This window comes from Cornus florida, unplaced genomic scaffold, assembly GCF_030987335.1.
Source record: "Cornus florida cultivar Cherokee Brave unplaced genomic scaffold, ASM3098733v1 CherokeeBrave_3.0.0_Hap2_Chr09, whole genome shotgun sequence".
NCBI lineage: Eukaryota > Viridiplantae > Streptophyta > Magnoliopsida > Cornales > Cornaceae > Cornus > Cornus florida.
The window spans coordinates 7138036-7158035 of NW_026775579.1; the positions used below are offsets into that span (position 1 = coordinate 7138036).

At 38.0% G+C, this 20000-nt stretch overlaps 3 protein-coding genes across 3 annotated transcripts; all 3 read left to right on the plus strand.

Moving 5' to 3' along the window:
* The first annotated feature begins 1261 nt into the window (after window positions 1-1261).
* LOC132272367 (G-type lectin S-receptor-like serine/threonine-protein kinase At1g11330) lies at window positions 1262-2973 on the plus strand. The gene is made up of 2 exons (XM_059773527.1): window positions 1262-1331; window positions 2519-2973. The coding sequence occupies exons 1-2, from the start codon at window positions 1262-1264 to the stop codon at window positions 2971-2973; spliced, it is 525 nt and encodes a 174-aa protein (XP_059629510.1).
* A 34-nt stretch (window positions 2974-3007) lies between these two features.
* On the plus strand, window positions 3008-4341 carry LOC132272368 (G-type lectin S-receptor-like serine/threonine-protein kinase At1g61370). The gene is made up of 2 exons (XM_059773528.1): window positions 3008-3631; window positions 4105-4341. Exons 1-2 carry the CDS (start codon window positions 3008-3010, stop codon window positions 4339-4341), a joined length of 861 nt encoding a protein of 286 aa, XP_059629511.1.
* Window positions 4342-18045: 13704 nt separating this feature from the next.
* LOC132272369 (G-type lectin S-receptor-like serine/threonine-protein kinase SD1-13) lies at window positions 18046-18566 on the plus strand. Its single transcript, XM_059773529.1, has 2 exons — window positions 18046-18189; window positions 18270-18566. Exons 1-2 carry the CDS (start codon window positions 18046-18048, stop codon window positions 18564-18566), a joined length of 441 nt encoding a protein of 146 aa, XP_059629512.1.
* The last annotated feature ends 1434 nt before the right edge of the window (window positions 18567-20000 follow it).

Consider the following 20000-nt stretch of genomic DNA (forward strand, 5'->3'; position numbering starts at 1 on the left):
TAAGATTTGTAGTCAACTTTGGAACATGAAGTGTATTTGACAAAGTTAATGAAGGAGTAACTAATATGTGACCCTTCTCAGCAATGGAAGATGGAGAGCCATCTGTAAGGCGGACCTTGCGTTGGCCAAAATAGATACTATAAGATTGGAAGAGTGAGGACATACTAGTCATATTGTCTAAAGCACCAGAATCAATGATGCATGGTGTTGAAGATGTAGATACGCTATGTGCAGACGCAATAGTACCTGAGTGGGCATAAATGGAGGTTGGCTGAGATGATGCCTCCATTTGGTTGAAGAATTGCTTGAACTTGTCCAAACAAGCTTGAGTCAAGGTAACTGTAGCAGAAGATGTAGAGGCAGGGTTGTTAGGAGTTCAAACGAGACTGGTTGTGTAACAGAATGTGCAGAGGATCGAGGCTGTTGTTTCTGTTGCAGTGGACGTCCATGTAGAGCATAACAACGAGATTTGATGTGACCAATTTTTCCGTAATGGTCACACCGTCCACGTTGTCGTCCCAGAAGAGGACAGGTGGTAGTACTCTGAACTGACCGGGATGGTAAAGTTCCTGAAAGGTTGGGAACCCGAACTGCCATAGCAAAGCGTTCAACAGAAGCAACACCTAATGGATGAGTCCGGCGGCTCTCATCTGACAACACATAGGAGTATGCATCCTCAAGAGTAGGGAATAAAGATAAGCCTAATAAATGAGCACGAGCATACTCAAACTCGTCGTTCAACCTGGCAAGAAACTGAAACACTCGATTCTTCTCCACAATTCCTGCATATAAAACTGCATCATCTGGATCCTTCCAAGAGTGGAAGGAATCATAATATGACATCTCCTCCCAAATAGCACGAAGCTTAGCGATGTAACCTGAAACTGTCAAGTCACCCTGCGAAATCCTGGTGATATCTCACCCTAGTTGGAAAATTCGTGCATTATTCCGCCTTTGAGAATAAGTGCGTTGAATTGAATCCCAAATCTGCTTAGCAGTCGTTATAAACATATAGCCAACAGCTATGTTTGGTTGCATCGAATTGACTAGCCAAGACATAACCATAGCGTTATTTGCAAACCACTGTGGATATGCCTTCTCTGACTCAACTGGCTCTTTCTTAAAACCAGTAATATAGCCAATCTTGCCTTTGCCACCAATGAACATCTTGGCAGACTATGCCCAAATCAAATAGTTGGAACCATCCAACTTCACTGTGGTGATTTGAAGTCTTGGATTTTCTGATGAGTTGGTGGGAAAAATGGCACCACCACCCACAGAACGTGAGCAAAGAGAATTAACAGTCAAGGACCCTGAATCTGCCATAATCAGTCACACGACAATAAAAAAAAAACTCCAAAAACACCATAAATTCTGTTAATAAATCAAAGGGTCTCCTCAGACCATAAACAATATCTCCTCAGACCATTCTCGAAAAATCCAAATACATACTTTTTTTAAGGAGCGTTGCCCGCTTACATATAGGCAGACAGCCTCCTTCTTAATATTCGGAACCTCTTTGTAGACTAATTTTTTTTACCCAAGCCCTTTTAGGTGTTGGAAACCAACTATCCCAATTTACGCAACCCTAGAAGAGTGAAAAAGAAATTGTAAAACTTAAAAATACCTGTTTTCGATCACAAAACAGCAACACAGAAAAAACATGTGTAGGCAGCGTCACACGATGTCACAAACAGCCTAAGGTAGTTATCGCACAAGTAGTAAAGCTGCTGAAAGGTGTGGAAAGGTGTTGGCTCTGATACCAAGAAAAAATATATAAAAAGAAGAGAAAAGAGAGAATTGCGTAAAGGTTTGAATAATATGAATTACTTATTCACAGTTCTAGTATTTATAGATAAAATGAGCACATGCTCATATTACAAGAAAGGAAACTAAATCAAATCAAAATCAAATCACAACTTATTCTAAAGCATATTTTATGGCATATTCTATAGTATAGTCAAATCTCTGCTATTATGGTAAGTCATACCATAAATCATGGTATCATATATGCTAACAAATAGAGAGAGAGAGAGAGAGAGAGAGAGAGAGAGAGTGGTATAACTGAGATTGTATGTACACATATACAACATATACAAGTGTATAATTGAGGGCATTTTTATATTTACACAAAAAAATATATATATATCTCACGTGCTAGTCACTAGACCATTTAAGGGCTATCTTTTTAACGGTTATCTAACGGAAGGCAGTAAGATGTAACATATTGGAGTTATATACAAAATTGGTTTTAGAAACAATCTAAGAAGTACCCAGAATTTTCATCCCCAACAGTTTGACCTATTCCAAGTTAAAAAGTCTACTATTAGTATTTTGTCACTTCATGCTACTGAATAAATTCATGAACTGTTTTTCTTTGAACAAGAAACAACTTGTTTCACACACCTTACTATTTTTCCTTCTACTCAATACAAAATGATCAATTCCAACAAAAACTTTGCTGCAATACTTTGGTTCCTCCTGTTCATTCACATCTCCCTATTACTATCTTGTTTAGCAATAGACACCATTTCTAAAACCCAACAAGTATTGGATGGTCAAACCTTAGTTGAAGTCTTTGAGCTGGGCTTCTTTAGTCCTAATGCATCTCATGTAAGATATGTGGGTATATGGTACACAGGACTCCCCGTTGAAAAAGTTGTTTGGCTTGCAAACAGTGATAACCCATTGACGGAAACGTCTGGAGTTCTAGTGATCGGAAGGGATGGGAATTTGGTGCTCATCGATGACAGATTCAACACAGTTTGGTCCACAAAGCTAGCTTCTGCTGCATCAAATGGTACAATTGCGGTACTTCGTGCTTCAGGTAATCTTGTTCTTATTGAAAACAAATCAAACGGAAGTGTCTTATGGGAAAGCTTCAGTCATCCATCAGATACTTTGTTGCCGGGCATGAAGCTGGGATTGAACACTAAGACGGGAAAGTTTATTTTTAACATCATGGAAGAATGACAAGGATCCATCACCTGGAAGTTCTGTTTTAGTTATGGAGCCTGGTGAACTGCCAGAAGGTGTGATCTTAAACAGATCAGTGAAATACTGGAGAAGTGGGCCGTGGAATGGGATGAGCTTCATAGGAATTTCAGATATGGACACAAACTACCTTACAGGCTTTACTGTTATCACGGATAATCAGGCAGGAACAATCTATTTTGTGTATTCTTTAACCTTGCCGTCATTTCCATTGTTTTTGAGTTCTCTGGGAGCTTTAATTCAAATGAACTGGGATGCAGAGACTAGCAAATGGGTAAATAATGAGATTGCACCCAAAGGTCCCTGTGATATTTACGGTACATGTGGCTCATTTGGGATCTGTAATGATACGAACTCCCCAATATGCAATTGTTTGAGAGGGTATGAACCAACGTCTACAGAAGAATGGCACCGTGAAAATTGGACAGGTGGTTGTATAAGAAGAGTTAAACTACAGTGTGAGAGGAATTCGAGCATTCATGATAGCATAGCAGACCGTTTTATAAAGCTGACAGGAGTAAAACTACCAGACTTCTCAGATTACTCGGCTTTGAATGACGCTATAGATTGTGGTGATCTTTGCTTGAAGAACTGTTCTTGTGTTGCATTTGCACATTCAAATGGAATTAGTTTTATGGTTTGGGGAGGACATCTGATTGATGTTAGGGCGCTCTCTTATGCAATTTTTTCCTAGCCTTAGCCAACAATGATTAATTTTGCTTACACCAACAACATCACATTTATTTGATGTTTCTTAGTTGTGGTTGGATTGCAAATTGATTTTTCTTATGTCCATCTCAAACCTTTGAAGGCAATCAGTACATTTGCAACTTCAACATTTTTATATTGATATTAAAAACTTCATGTTGTTAAGGATGGACTTGAATTTAGCAATGTCTAATTGAAAATTCAGGTGAAAAGAGACGAATAAGGGGCTTTATCATTATTTCATTTTCAGACTTAAAAAAATATATATATACATATATATATATAGCTTACCCTGGGAGGAATCATTTAACCTATAAAAATGCATATATACATATATATATATATATATATATATATATATATGTATATATGCATTTTTATAGGTTAAATGATTCCTCCCAGGGTAAGCTACCAAGTGTACAAGAGCTTGCTGTCAAAAGACTTTCAAAGAGCTCGGGACAAGGCATAGAAGAGTTCAGGAATGAGGTCATATTAATTTCCAAACTCCAACACAGGAACCTTGTGAAGCTACTTGGCTTTTGTATTGAGGGAGATGAGAAAATGTTGCTCTGCGAGTTCATGCCAAACAGCAGCTTGGACACCTTCCTCTTTGGTTTGTTTTCTGCTGCATCAATATAAAATATTGGAAATTAGGATATGTTATTGGTCACAAGAATTAGCGACGCATCCGAAACTCATATTTTGAATCTTGTGCAGTTGGGGTGAGATATTGCAAAATCAAATATCTGTAGAATTGTAAAGATTTTTTTTTTTTTGGATTAGGTTCAAGTAAAAAGGCAATACTGAACTAGGATCAAAGATGTAACATAATTGAGGGGATTGCTCGAGAGCTTCTTTATCTTCATCGTGATTCTTGATTAAGGATCATTCACCAAGATCTCAAGGCGAGCAATATTCTCCTAGACGAGGAAATGAACTCAAAGATTTTTGATTTTGGCATGGCCAGGATTGTTATGGGGAATCAAACTCTAGCAAACACCAATAGAATTGTCGGAACTTAGTAAGTTTGATGTTTTTTTTTTTTTTTTTTTGATAAGTAAAATATATTAGAAAAACGTTCAAGAGGGGAACGTGTCCTTAATACAGAAAAACAAAAACCTTAAGGACCAATAGAATGCAAAAGGTCAAAAAGACCAGCAATCGAGGAGCAAGCGCTTACTCTAACATAACAAAAGAGAGAACGGAGAATATGAGATTTTAAGTGAGCAATAGTTGATTCTTTCCCTTCAAAATTTATGTTGATTCTCTCTCTCACCAGATACACCACCAAATACAATGTGGGACAGTCCTCCAATAAGCACGTGCATGACCTTTAACTGGACATCTTCTCCATGCGTTGATTAATTGAAAAGAGTGTTTAGGCATCACCCACTGAATATTGAAGATGCTGAAAATTAAATTCCAACAATCAAACACAACAGGACAATGCATGAGAATGTGATCCATGGACTCTCCATCTATTTTGCATAAACAACACCAACTCACAATAGTATTACCCCTATTTCTCAAATTATCCAATGTCAAAATCCTTCCCCAGGTGGCAGTCCAAACAAAAAATGCCACTCTAAGAGAAGCTTTAGAGTGCCAAATAAACTTCCAAGGGAATTCCTGGCCATTAAAGTTGGACAAACACATGAACATGGATCGTACTCCATATCTACCATGAGGGGAAGGCACCCACAAAATATCATCACAACCATTGCCAACATCATTCTAATGAGTGCCTAAAACGCACATCCCACGTAACCCCACTGTTATCAAGATGATAACAATCAACTACATAAGAATGCTTGTTTTCGGCAATACTGAAAAGGCGAGGATGTAATGACCCGGTCATTTTCTTCCCTTCCTTTTTCCTCAGAATTTTATGGATGAATTTTTTTTTCGTTGAAATTTCTTTTTCTGAGTTCAATTTCTCATCACTTAGTGTCGTCTCGAGTGCTCGAAAATGGTTTCTAAGACTCTTTCCCTTGGATTGACAACTTCCTTCAAGGACAGAGTCATTTTCACATTTTTCGTTTTTCAACACTATTCACTTTTCGTCGTTTTCCCTGTTTTGTCCTTTTCCCTATTTTGTCTTTTCCCCGTTTGTCACTTGGTTAGCATAACCTCACTCCTTGTGTTCGGAGTTAGTTTTTGACTTCACGTATCTTCATTCTAAGTGGTTTTCACGAAATACGTATCTTTATTTTTGCAGTAAAGTACTCTGATTGCTCCCGATGTCCATAGGGGCATGGATGCACAGTTCTTTAGAATCTTTTTCTTTTCTTGAGTATTTTTCATAAATATCTTTTGAAGATATTTTATTTTAGGGGTATCTAAGGAAGATATTTTCATTCTGAGGCAGTTTTGCAGTTAACCCTTTTTGTAGTGGCCATTGTGCAATTAACGAAAGTTATTGCAAAATACCTTGTCTTGAGCCTGGATTCCCGTACGGGATTCAATTTCACATTTCATCGAGTCGTGTACTCATAAAATTTCCTTCTGGTCATTTTTCTCCAGTTTCAGGGTTTGTGGACCAAGTTGCCGCCGAATTTGTTTGGGGCATATCTCTCTGCTCGGGACTCAGTTTTCGACGTCGTTTCTTCCGTTGTTCATATTTTCTCATTTTGAATCTTTTTTGTTCACAGAGTTTTGCCGTTTGATCGCGTCTACTCAAATTCTACTTTTCCGGACTTAGCGGGGCCAGGGTACTTTTAGGGTTTTTCTATAAATAGGGGGTCTTAAGTCAAAAGGTCAAATTTCCATCACCTTCTTCACCTTCTTGGCCTGAAACCATGGGAGCCTAAGGGGCTGCCATCATTCTTTCTTCTCCTCCACTTGATTTCCTTAGTGAAAACTCTTCGGCCTTAACGTTTATCATTCCCCTCGTTGTGCTCTACCTTTCCCCCTTATTAGAACTCGTTTTTGGCCAAATCTTGAGTTCGGGTTTGAGATCAAGTTGGGATTTTGGTAGGTCCTCTTTGGAGTTTAATGATCACGGCGTTGTCCCCAGCATAACCTAAGAGTATCGTAGGATTCAGAGCATATTTCTTTCGGTGGGAATTTGAGATTTCATCTCAAAATGAGGTAGGGGATGTTATAGGTTTATATTTGAGTTGTATTGATTATTTTATGGGTTTATACAACTTGTATGCATGCCTTGTATTAATCCTAGAATTTAATTTAATTATTTTCTATGTATAGGATTTCATTCTAATGATTGTATATAGTTTAGAATTAAATTATAGCATGCTAGTAAATTAGGCCTTGATATGTTGAGTAACATATATTAAATTTAGAGCATTTGAATAAGAATTGCAAAACTTATTTAATATTTATCTTTTATGAAAGTTTAATTCACATAGTTGAAATAAGCATGTAATCAACTTGTAATGTGATATTAAAGTAGGTCTTGGTGAGTTCTTCAACATATATATTTAATTGAGGACATTTAGATATGTTTGAAAATCTAGTAAAAAATTAATTAATTTTATTTTAAGTGTTGTAGTCGCTTAAATTGATTTTGGGTATGATATATGTTAAGACCATGTTATGACCTTTAACATATATTAATTTGAGCCTAATTGGAATTGATTTGAAATCTAGAGACTTTTCATGTTAGGTTGATAACCTGTTGAAATGTAATATGTTTAATTACCTTGTAAGCATGCTACTAACTTGTTGTAAAATTAGTACTTGTCATCTCTAAGGATGGTAATTTGACTTAGTATGATATGTGATATCATTGTCTTGAATGGCTTGCTTAAATACATCTTGTGTAGGTATATAACTTGTTAGAATATTACAATTGTTTACCTTGGAAGCTAGGTATTAAATTGGAGCTTATTTAGTACTTGTGACTTAGGATGGTAATGTGGCTCAATTGTTGTAAAATATTCTTGCTTTGTGTATAAATTGCATATTGAGGACATGACATGTCATATGCTATTTAGACTTGAATTCTAGGACATGAATTGTGTGGATTCAACCTTACTTGTGCATGGAATGTGGTAACTTGCATTTGATTTGGTATAAATTTTGAACTTATTAGTTTTGAAAAGCTTGTAAGGACATAATTTATGTGATAGCTAGGGTTTGGCTCTAGTACGGAGACAAGAGTCTTATAAGTCATAAGTGCGCACTAGGTGGTACCTTGTGGGTCATAATTACCTGAAAATACCTACTTGGTATAGCGACCACATGTCCTAGTTTTTCCACAATTTGGTTTTGCATTTAATTTCAAGTTATTAATCATGGATTACTTATAACTTGAGGATTAATGCTTGCTTTGGATATTTGAATCCTATTTAGTATACTTGAACTTAGATACTTGCTTCGTGATTTAAACTTCATTTAGTATACTTATCATGTGCGAAATCCTATTAGCTTAGCATACTTGTGTTATGTACTTGACTTACGAGATTTCCATATAAAATGCATACTTGTGTAAATATGCTTAGACATTGCATGACTTGTCTTTAAAAGGTTTAGTATACTTGGAAATGTATGCTTGTATGTTGTAGAACATGTTTTAACATTGTTTAGTATACTTGAGCATGTATACTTGTATGCCGGTGTTCACTTTAAATTGTATGAGTAGCTTAGAATGATCCATGAGTCTCACTTTGACATAGGCGTTAGGTGGCATGAGCCCCTTTAACACGTTTCACCTTAAGGTGATATAATTATAAAATGCTAGGTCGATGCATGCTCATCTCCTATAAGTAGCTTTATGTTACTCACCCACGTAGTGGGGACATTTTTCAGGTACAGGATTCAAGACTTGGAGACTTCATCTGCCTTGGTTGATTTGTGGCCTCTTATGATAAAACTTGTATTTTTATTCTAAATATGTAATGTATACATAAGTATCCTTTTTGTAAGGTATTTGATATGTATGACATGAGGCCAATGGCCAAGCAAGTTTATATTTGCACTTGTATTCAATTGGTGCCTTATTTTGCTTGAAAATGTATTTTTATCTACTGGAAGGTTTGGCATGTCAAATTTTGTAAATGAGATGTAATGAAGCCGTAGGCCATTGGAATATGTTTAAAATGTCATATTACACTTGCGTGTATATTCACACCATCACACATTAGCATATAATGAAAATTGAACATGTCATGGGGAATTCAAATGAAGCTTAGGGACTTCTCTTCATTTCTAGTGCGTAACAGGAAATTTTGCCCTTTCTCGAGTCATTTCGGCCGAGTCGACCAAAACCTTTTGGGCTTCATTTGTACAGTAAAACTTGCATTCTAGTAGCCAAAATCAAGTTTCAGGTCCATTTCGGTCGACCGATTCATCATTTCGGTCGACCTAAATGATTTTTCTTCATTTTTAGGAGTTCTGGAAATTTTCTGGTCATTTCGGTCGACCGAAATGGCTATTTCGGTTGACCTAAATAGCTTGCATTCAGCTGTTTGAGTATTGAAGTTCCAACTTCAAACGGCCATATCTCTTTCATTTCTAACCCAAATGGGGTGATTCTTAAGCCTAAATTCATGAATTTTGAGTCAGATTTCCAATGGTACTAATACTATTCTCAGATTCCAAACATAGTGGGAGTTATTCATGTTTTAGTGAGAGAGTGTTAGTTTTCGCTTAAACTGGGAAAGGGCGTTTTGTGGGATTCTTGTCCAAAGTTCTTAGAACCTCTTGAAATGTTGTGAAATGATTAACATAGGTTGTATGGACCTCATTTGACTTGCTTGGAGTCAAATTTCTCCTCTTGATTATGAATTGACCAGTTTGCCCTTCATTAGCGAATTTTGCTCGTTTTGACTCTCGTTTGACCACTCGCTTTTCCTTGAATTCTGTGACTTCATGAAAGATCACATTGGTGTTCTAGGGATGATTTATATCTCTAGAGTCCTTGGTTTACCTTTTGCTTCTGCATTTTGGATCCGTTACCGGGTCAACTTTCGGGTCATCGCTGACATACCAGGGTTGAAAAACTCGAGTCGTTACAGAGGAAAAGAAAAAGACAGTAGCTGATTACCACACCACAAATCTTCCCAAAAGTGAACGTACCTACCATTACGAACTTTGAATCTGATGTGGGTTGAAAACACATCCCAACCTTTTCGAATGAATTTTCACTCGCCAACGCTTCCCGTGACAGAAACAGGACAAGAGGACCAACCCCCACTCTCCTCCCCAAAACGACACGATACAACTCTTCTCCACTGATGATGACGCTCTTTACCAAATCTCCATAACCACTTACCCAATAAAGCTCTATTGAAAGGGACCAACTTTCGAATGCCTAATCCACCAAATTTCAAAGGTTTCCAAACTTGGTCCCAATTAACAAGATGATACTTGAATTCCTCTCCTCTTCCACCCCAAAGAAAGTCACGCTGAATTTTTTCAATCCGTTTAGCAACAGAACATGGAATCTAAAACAGAGATAAAAAAATAAGAGGGAAGGGATAAGAGGGTACTCTTAATAAGAGTGACCTTCCCCTCATTTCGAAAGATATTGTTTTTTCCATCCTGCCAATCTCTTTTCATACCTATTGATCACCAGATCCCAACTCCCCACTATCTTGGAGGAAACCCCCAAAGGCAGTCCCAAATAAGTAAGTGGAAAAATGCCCACTCTACATCCAAGAATAGCAGCTAAAGAGGAGATATCTAGAACATCCCCCACTGGAATAATGACACTCTTTCCCACATTGATCTTAAGATTGGACACCGCTTGGAAACAAGTAAGAATGTACCTCAAGTATCTCAATTGAGAGATGTCAGCATCATAAAAACTAAGGTATCGTCAGCGAACAACAAATGGGAAATCTCTATATGATTGGCAATTTCTCTACCAACTCTGAAACCCCTGATAAAACCCAGATCCTCAGCTCTTTTCATTAATCTACTTAATCCCTCCATGATAATAAGAAATAAGAAGGACAAGGGGGTCTCCTTGTCTCAAACCACGCAAACTTGTAAAAAAACCAGCGGGAGATCCGTTCACAAGCACTGAAAACATAATGGACGAGATACAAGTTTCTATCCATTTAATCCACCTATCTCTGAACCCCATCCTCCGAAGCAGGTAAAGAAGAAACTTCTAATTCACATGATCATAGGCTTTCTCAATATCAAGTTTGCATAAAATACCAGGAACACCACTTGTCAACCTAGAGTCAGAACATTCCCCTACAATAAGGACAGAATCCAAGATCTGCCATCCCTCAACAAAAGCATTTTGTGATTCTGAAATAATTCCATCCAATGCATTCCGCATTCTAAGAACGAGAACTTTGGTGATAAGCTTGTACATGCAACCCACTAAACTGATTGGTCTAAAATCCTTAATATCAAAGGTGTTACCCTTCTTAGGAATAAGGGCAATAAAAGAAGCATTCAAAGATTTTTCAAAAGTGCCATGAGAATGAAAAACCTGAAAGGTGTTCATCACCTCACTGCGCACCACCTCCCAGCCCTCCTTAAGAAATCGCATAGTAAAACCATCTGCCCAGGAGCTTTGATGAGCGCTGAAAAGTGCGTATTTAAACCCCTTAAGCTTAGGCATTCTAATACCTTTATCTATCTTACTTTACCGTTTTAGATTGATTTCGTATTATTTCTATTTTCAGGCACTTATCCCGAAAATAAGCTAACTCAGCCAAATAAGAGCTTAATTGAAGCAATTCTGCGATGAATCAAATAAAGGAGCTAAGTGGAAGCAAAAGGAAGAAAAAGGTGAAAATCAACATCTTTGATCGATCTCAGATCAAAGTTCGATCGATCCAACATGATCGATCTCAGCACTTCAAGATGGATCAGAGTTATGATGACATTTTCAGAGATCTCAAAAGTTCGATCGATCCAATACCATTCTTCGATCGATTGAACTGCTTTGTCCTTATCCAAATGATTGATCTTATCTAGTTGTATCACCCTACCAACCACTTTTGTCCTTTTCCCAAAAATATCTTCAAAATATCTCAGATTTGTCTTTATCCAAAAAGTGCTACCATTGAAGATCGATCCAGCCTAATTTCGATAGATCTCAGCCAAGTTTGATCGATCCAAATAAACGCACCTAGAATAATAAAGCTTTGATAAAAGGTCCACTTTTTGTCTTAATGATCGGTACTAAATTTGTGTGCTAGTTTGAGGGTAAGGATGTGATCATTTCTCTAGTTGGCTAAGATAGCAAAACATTTGATGCCGGTCCACTCAAAAAGGATTCTAGAGTTGTCTTGATTTGCATGATCATTTTCTTGATGTGTGGAGGACCATACTTGCTTGCTTGATGTTGAGATTTTGGGAGATTGCTTGGAAATGTTTGAAAAATTGCATACTTGAGGTAGTTTTCTCCCAATACTTGTTTGCAATATTAGTACCTCTTTTGAAAGAATGAGCTTAATGTTTGTGGGTATCATTTCTGAAAACCCTCACGAGACTTCACTCGTCCACTAGGGGTTTAAAAGGCTTGTTGCATATGCTAAATGCAATCATGTTCCCTACGAAAGTGGCATTATCCATTTATTATTTTCTAGATTCATACTTGTATAGTTGTTCATTTCATTCCTTTACTTTCTAGTTCATTGTTAGGGACTAGCAATATTTAAGTTTGGGGGTGTGATGAGTGCTGAAAAGTGCGTATTTAAACCCCTTAAGCTTAGGTATTCTAGTACCTTTATTTATCTTACTTTACCGTTTTAGATTGATTTCGTATTATTTCCATTTTCAGGCACTTATTCCGAAAATAAGCTAATTCAGCCAAATAAGAGCTTAACTGAAGCAATTCTGGGATGAATCAAAGAAAGGAGTCAAGTGGAAGCAAAAGGAAGAAAAAGGTGGAAATCAACATCTTCGATCGATCTCAGATCAAAGTTCGATCAATCCAACATGATCGATCTCAGCACTTCAAGATGGATCAGAGCCATGATGACATTTTCAGAGATCTCAAAAGTTCGATCGATCCAACACCATTCTTCGATCGATTGAACTGCTTTGTCCTTATCCAAATGATTGATCTTATCTAGTTGTACCACCCTACCAACCACTTTTGTCCTTTTCCCAAAAATATCTTCAAAATATCTCAGATTTGACTTTATCTAAAAAGCGCTACCATTGAAGATCGATCCAGCCTAAGTTTGATAGATCTCAGCCAAGTTCGATCGATCCAAGTCCAAGGTTCGATCGATCGAACTTCCTCCAGTACAAAAAAGTTAAATTTCCAGCTCATTGAAAGTTGTCCTTTATCCAATCATTTGGGAATATTGTGTGCACGACCCCAGCTCATTTTGGGTGTCATTTGACCTACCTATATAAGGATAAGGATTGCTTTTTACAAGAGGGAGCCAATATCATATCATATCATCTCTTAGAGAGCAAGCTTAGAGAAGGAGGAGGCTAGAGACACAAAAGGGGGAGTTCTTCATCAACAAGGAACATATTTCTTTCATGGAGTTAGCCCCTGAGGATTGGAGCAACATCACTATGAGTGGCTACACATCCTCTTGGGGCTAGAGTTAGCCCCAAGTATGCTTTCTATATCCTAATCTTGTGTATTATTGAGGGATTAGTGTTGTAATTAATGTTTTGACACTATGATATATATAGATCTTGATTGTTCAATGATTTATGTGGTTAAATGCTTTCAATTGATCATTTCATTCTATCCATATGTCTATGTATGTTAGAATAGATGTTCATGTGCTTGTCTCTAAATTTTGTGTTATTGATGCATGTCTATGTGTATTAATGCTATAGATTTAGAGATTGTCAAAATATAGTGCTTAATGGAATGCTGTTGTGATTTTCTTGATGGTTCATATTTACTCCTTGATGGATTGTGCCTCTCCCTTAGTTTATTTTCATGCTCGTAGTGTAGATGTAGTGTAGTTGTAGTGTAGTGTTAAATGGGAGGACAATATATGCTTGTTGTTTGATGATCCATGCTTTTGAATGCAAGTAGCATATGTCTCTAACCTTGTGTTGTATTTAGATTATGAGCTTAATGAAATGATTAATGACTTGTTTTGATCTATTGTGCCTTTCACATGTTGTTTAGACAATATGTGCTTCATTGCTTAGATATATTGTGCCTTTCACATGATGTTTAGACAATACATGCTTAACTAGTTATCCTTGCTTGTTGAATCAACCAAACACACACACACACCAATATTGCAACATACCATTTGCCCTCATTAATCACTTGTCAATGATATAGAAATGCATTGCTTGGTGGTGATCTCTAAACCCTAAGACTCTTCTCTCTCTTATTTGCTCTTAGTTGCATTCTTTTGTTATCACTTAGTTTAATTTAGTTGCTCTCTAGTCTAATCAACCAACCAACCAATTGTTTGATCACTCGACCTACTAACCCTAATAGCGATTCCATAACCTTGTTTGACCGTCACAATCCCTTGGGACGATTTCTACTCGCCCTAGCTATATTTATAGTGAAAGGTAGTAGTGGTTTCTATAAATGTAAAACTTGGCCCTCGCCTCAATGCACACTCTCTAAGCTTGTGGTAGGATGACGACGACGACCACCACCACCAAGCTTTATCCCCGTTACAACTAGATAACGCCTTAAGAACTTCCTCTTCAATAAAAGGAACCTCAAACCCGTCATTATCTAGCGAAGAAATTGAATTGAAATGCAACCCATCAAGTTTAGGTCTCCATTCCAAAGACTCAATATAAAGCTGCTGATAAAAAGAAACAATTCCCCTACACACCTCATCTTCTTTCCACAACTCTGTAACATTCACACGGATATGCCCAATGTGATTACATCTTCTATAGATGTTAGCAAGTCTGTGAAAGAATTTTGTATTACGGTCACCTTTTTTAAGCCACAGTGCCCGAGATTTCTGACGCCACGAAATCTCCTCTATAACAGCAATCTCCACAAAAATTGCTTGACAAGACGCTCTTCTAGAGCGTAAAGATTCCACGTCTTGCCCCAGCTCGTCAACACGGTCAAGTTCAGCAATGTCAGCCAAAACTCTATTCTTCTTCCATTCGAGATTCCCAAACACCTCTTTGTTCCATTTCTTAAGTTCAAATTTGAGAACCTGAAACTTCCTAGCTAAAACATAGCTAGGAGAACCTGTAAAAGATGCTTCCCCCTACCAAGACTGAACTTTCCTTTGAAAATCCTCAGATCTAAACCACATATTTTCAAAGTGAAAAGGCATAAGTCTGGATCTCATCCCTCCACAATCAATAACTAAGGGTATATGATCGGACGTTACCCTAACCAAAGCCGCCTGAGTAACATCCAGGAACTTTTTTTTCCTAATCCCCAGAAATCAGGAACCGATCCAACCTTGAGAAAATGATACCATTAGACCAAGTAAAAGCAGCCCCTTCCAATGGCAAATTAAGGAAACGGCCATCGTTGAAATCAGAAAACTGGGTCATCTCCAAAGACCACCTACCCCCAATAGATCTCTCAAACGGAGACCTAACAGAATTAAAATCTCCGCCTAAACACCAAGGCAATGACCACAATTCCTTAACAAAGCTGAGCTCTTCCCAAAAGGCTGGTCTATCACAATCAATAACAGGTCCATAAACTCCAGAAAAGACCTATTTGAAATTATCATCCTCCATCTGAAACACACATGACAAAGAATGGTGCCCTTTCCAGCTATTCGTTCTGGACAACCATCTTCATTCCCACAAAATAAGAATTCCGCCTGATGTGCCGGAAGCATTTAAAGTTTCCCATTCAACAAACCTTCCTCCACAGATACTCCTTACCACCTCGTCAGACATAGCAGCCATCTTGGTTTCTTGCAAGCATATAACATGAGCGTTCCACTGCCTCAAAGCAACCTTAACCACCCTTCTTTTATTGGGATCATTTAGACCACGGACATTCCATATAATAAGTCGTAGCTTCATTAAGAACCAAAAATGATCATCTCCTTACCTCTCCCCCATTTCCCACTTCTAGTCCTTCCCCTTTCTTTGGATACTCCATCCTTCCCCTCATAATTGACATTGGAAATAAGGTTCTTCATCTCCTGTTCCCCTTTCTATTGTGATCTATTTTTGCCAAGTTTATTGCTGTGATAAGTCTTTGTAATTTCATTTCCTGTCACAATAGCATAAAGAATGGACTGAGTACGATCAACATCACCCTCAGAAGAAACACCCAAAGCAGCACTAACCATACCAATATTGTCATTAACCTATTTCATGCCTAAATCATCAGTCGTTTCTGAGCAATCAGGGTGCACAACTGTCAGAGGTTCCATTAAATCAATGTTAGGAAAATCCATTTCCGTCCAAGGGTGAAAATCATGAGGACAAACCTGTTGCGAAGGAACCTGAACAGCAAACTCTTCCCCTTCACTCTATTCACCGTTCCCAGACACATTCAACTGTAAATCCATCTCTGTTCCAGCCTCCTTTGTAACAATCTTCATTAAATCAAGAACATTATTAGCTTCAGTTTCTGATGGTAAACAGCTTAGTCCTTTCAGAGCGATAAAAAGCCTAAGTTCTTAGATCAATGACACAGATAATCATCTGTTAGCTTGAAAAGCAAGTCCTTTCCAATACATACGGTCACTCCATTACAACATTCTCCACTGCCAACCAAGTTCATTGAAGACAATGACCCTTCCATCCGTGGAACAATGTCACCAGAACAATCCTTCTATTGAACAGAACTCTCTTCCACAAAACTAGCACCCCTTCTTAAAACCTCAGACGAAGTAGGAGAGGAGAAAGATTTATGAGGAAAAGCAATAGGATTCAAACCTGGAGTAGAAGCAGTAGGGCGTGCTACCCACTTTTGTTTTTCTTTGCGTGTCCATCTAGAGCCTTGCTGGCCGACAAATGCAGTCGGCGAATTTCGCTTTATTTTCTTCATCAGCGACCCATGCCGTAAAAAAGAAAAAGAGGAGGAATGGGCCTAAACCTGAACTTGGGCTTGTTCATTTAAGTCTGGCCCCATACCAGATTTTAGGTTAATAAAAAAATAAACGGATAAGGAGTTGGATCCATTTTTAAGAACCCTTCGTTTGGTGTGGACTGTTTAAGGCCCAAATCTATCCGAAAATGGTTTGGGCTTAAATAGTCCGTATTTAATAGGCCTATGATGCACCGTACGGCCTATATCACTTTTAGCCTAATCAGACTTACGGCCCAACCCGATCTCTTCACCAACCCTTATAGATAAGGATAAGGAAGGATCTGGATAAAGGCCTGAATGACCGCCACGTGCATCTTTCTGTTTGTCATCATCAACGCATTTAACCGGCACGTGACTACCACTTGATCTTCCTCCACATATTTCACCGTTCTTTGTACCTCTCTATCCTTCATCCATTACCGGATCTGCAACACCCCTTTATCCCCTTTGTTAAGATGTGACCCATCACTACTTTCAAGACTCTCCATCGAAGGAACCAACTCCAGCGAGATTTCTTCCCAAATCGCAACCTTATAACAAAAGGTGTCGTCGTTGATAAACACAAATGGCAGACAAACTGATCTAATTCTCACTGTGATTCGGACACTCTCGGTGTCCCTCGTTTCGTCAGCAACAATGTTCATGAAACCACCACACAAATCCCCTACTTCAACAAAAAGGGCGTGACACCATAAATGAAGAGGAAGACCAAACAGCTGGATCTGTTTAAGGCATTTGCCTTTGAGAACCTCACAACAACCAACTCTGAAAGACCACACATCGATCCATAGAGTTACAGAACCCCATTGCTGTCGGCTTTCCTTCAACACCTGCTAAGCCTCTGCCTGATAAGGGAACCTAAACAAAAGAAGTGAATTCGATAAGGGAGTAACTCCAACCCCACAAGACATATTCTATGCTTGAGCTGCCCATTCTTCAATCCGATCACACCCCCCAACTTCCTTGTCAAACAGGCCAACCAAACAAGATAAAAGAATCGATTTTCTCACTCCGACGGAGCCCCCGTCGATGTAGAGTGACGGCCCACAATGGGGAATTGCTGACTTCACATACCTCTAAGTGTAATTCTTGGAATCCTTGCAATTTATAAATAAGACTTCATAACAAACAAAACCACGATCACCCTCGAATCGCCCCTATTTACCATAAATACTTTACAAAGCCTATTTCAATTATTCTGGTCAGATATATAATTCTTATTCAATCAATTTGTTTTGTTTTATTAAAACATGGTCCAACATGTCATATCTCACTCTCTCTTGACACATCCTTGTTCGGTAATTATTTATCCTTGTAATTTTAATGCCTTCACATTTCACTGGTGTTATCTTGGGTTCATGAGCATGCACATTGTACATGACAATGTACTTTTGTGCTTTCTATACTTACAGGTATGCTTTGGCTTTTGCAGTGGCTATATGTCTCCTGAATATGCAATGGAAGGATTATTTTCGGAGAAATCTGATGTCTTCAGCTTTGCAGTCTTATTACTAGAGATCATTAGTAGTAAAAGGAACACCGGCTTTTATCACCATAAAACCCATCCGAACCTATTGGGTTATGTAAGCAGAAATTATTGGATCTTCGCTTTCATTATTTTAAAAAGATTATCCTTACATAAACAACCACACGTTTGTTTCAGGCATGGCAGTTGTGGAATGAGGGAAAAACAATGGAGTTGCTGGATTCAAGGACAGCAGACTCAATCAGCAGTCCCTCGCAAGTGATGAGATGCATTCATGTGGGTCTCCTATGTGCTCAAGAACAACCAAATGATAGGCCATCCATGGCTACAATAGTTTTCATTCTTTGCAATGACACAACTCTTCCTACTCTAAAACAACCTGCATTTATCTTAGAGAGAAGCACTAGTGAATCAAACTTGCCTTTGCCTAACTCCAATAATTACATTTTTATAACAAATGTTGAAGGGCGCTAACCTTTCCCCTCTTGATTCTTGCAAAATTTTTTTGAAAGTCACTGCATGTGGGGACTCAATATTCATTTTCCGGCTAAATGATCGCTTAGGGACCTTAGCGGACGATCTGGGCTGTCTCTCTCTTGGCTTAGGATCTTAATGCCCAAAAATTCTGTAAGTACAAGGGAAATATACAATGTATCGAATCTTGGTTGGCGTCTGCCGCTAGCCACAAGTCATCCCCATATTTTGGCGTATATTTGGATTCAGTCCTCCTAAGGCCTGACCTAGGATTTTAATACAGGTTTGTTTCAGAAAGATGTATTGTAAGATGTTATATCACTCCTATATTGTTAGACAAGAAACTTGTTGAATATAAGGTTTTGTTAGCGAAGTATATTATGTATACTGGTAACTGAACCAATTCAATGGAGCCACTTCACTTGGAAACTCTCACCTAATTCTAGAATTTCCTTAATCAACTTAAAAAAATTTGCACCTAATTTTTATACAATGTAGCATTGACATATAGAAGGAGAGAATAATCGTACCTTCTTTTGAATTGGTCCAGAAATGCATCTTTGATTCCAACAGAAGTCACCTCCTATCCTTTCCATTCTATTCAAAAATTGCTGCCAGATTCACAGCGTTCACCTGGAGATTGCCCAGCTTTGTTTTCCATTCCAACAATGACCAGATCGGTAATACCTAACTCATTCGCTCCCATTTGTGTTTGCGTCGTTCGGCAATGTTGAGTTGGGTTTGATTTCCCTTTTTTGGGCCTTTCATCGTGTTGGGCTAGGGAGCCTCTCAGGTCCCTTTAAGCACTGTTGGATTTTTGTTTTTCGGGTTGGGCTCCCTGGCCTCTTAGGTCCCCTTAAGCCTTGTTGAATTTTTGTTTCCCTGCTTGTGCGCTTAGAAGAGTGACATACCCGTATTCTGATACCGATGGTTGACAGATAATTGTAAATATTTGTCCGCTATTTTTTAAAGTGTATTTATAATTTAAAAAAAAAAATTAAATTTCTAACATATATCCCGTATTTTTCGGACACTTTATAACACATTTTCAATTGAATTTAAATATTAAAATACAACTTTTCCCACGTGAGTTTACAAAAAAACTTTAAGCATGGCTAACAATGTCATTCTTATATAAGATTAAGAACAACATCAAATCTATTATTTAACATGATTTTTCTGACTATTTCACCGTACTCTCTCATTCTCCAAAAGTCGTGGGAAGTGAGAACACCTAGTGGGGCTGCTGGTTCATTTTTGTGGATCATGTATGCATTCCTGACTTATATCTCTAAATTCTAATTTATTCCCGACAAAAGACTACTTATTAAATTATATCTATTGATGTCCTCCAAAGAAAAAAAAAACCAGTTTGAGCATTGTAGCATTTCTCAAAATTTATTCATTCATTTTGATTTTCTTAGTCGGTGTGGG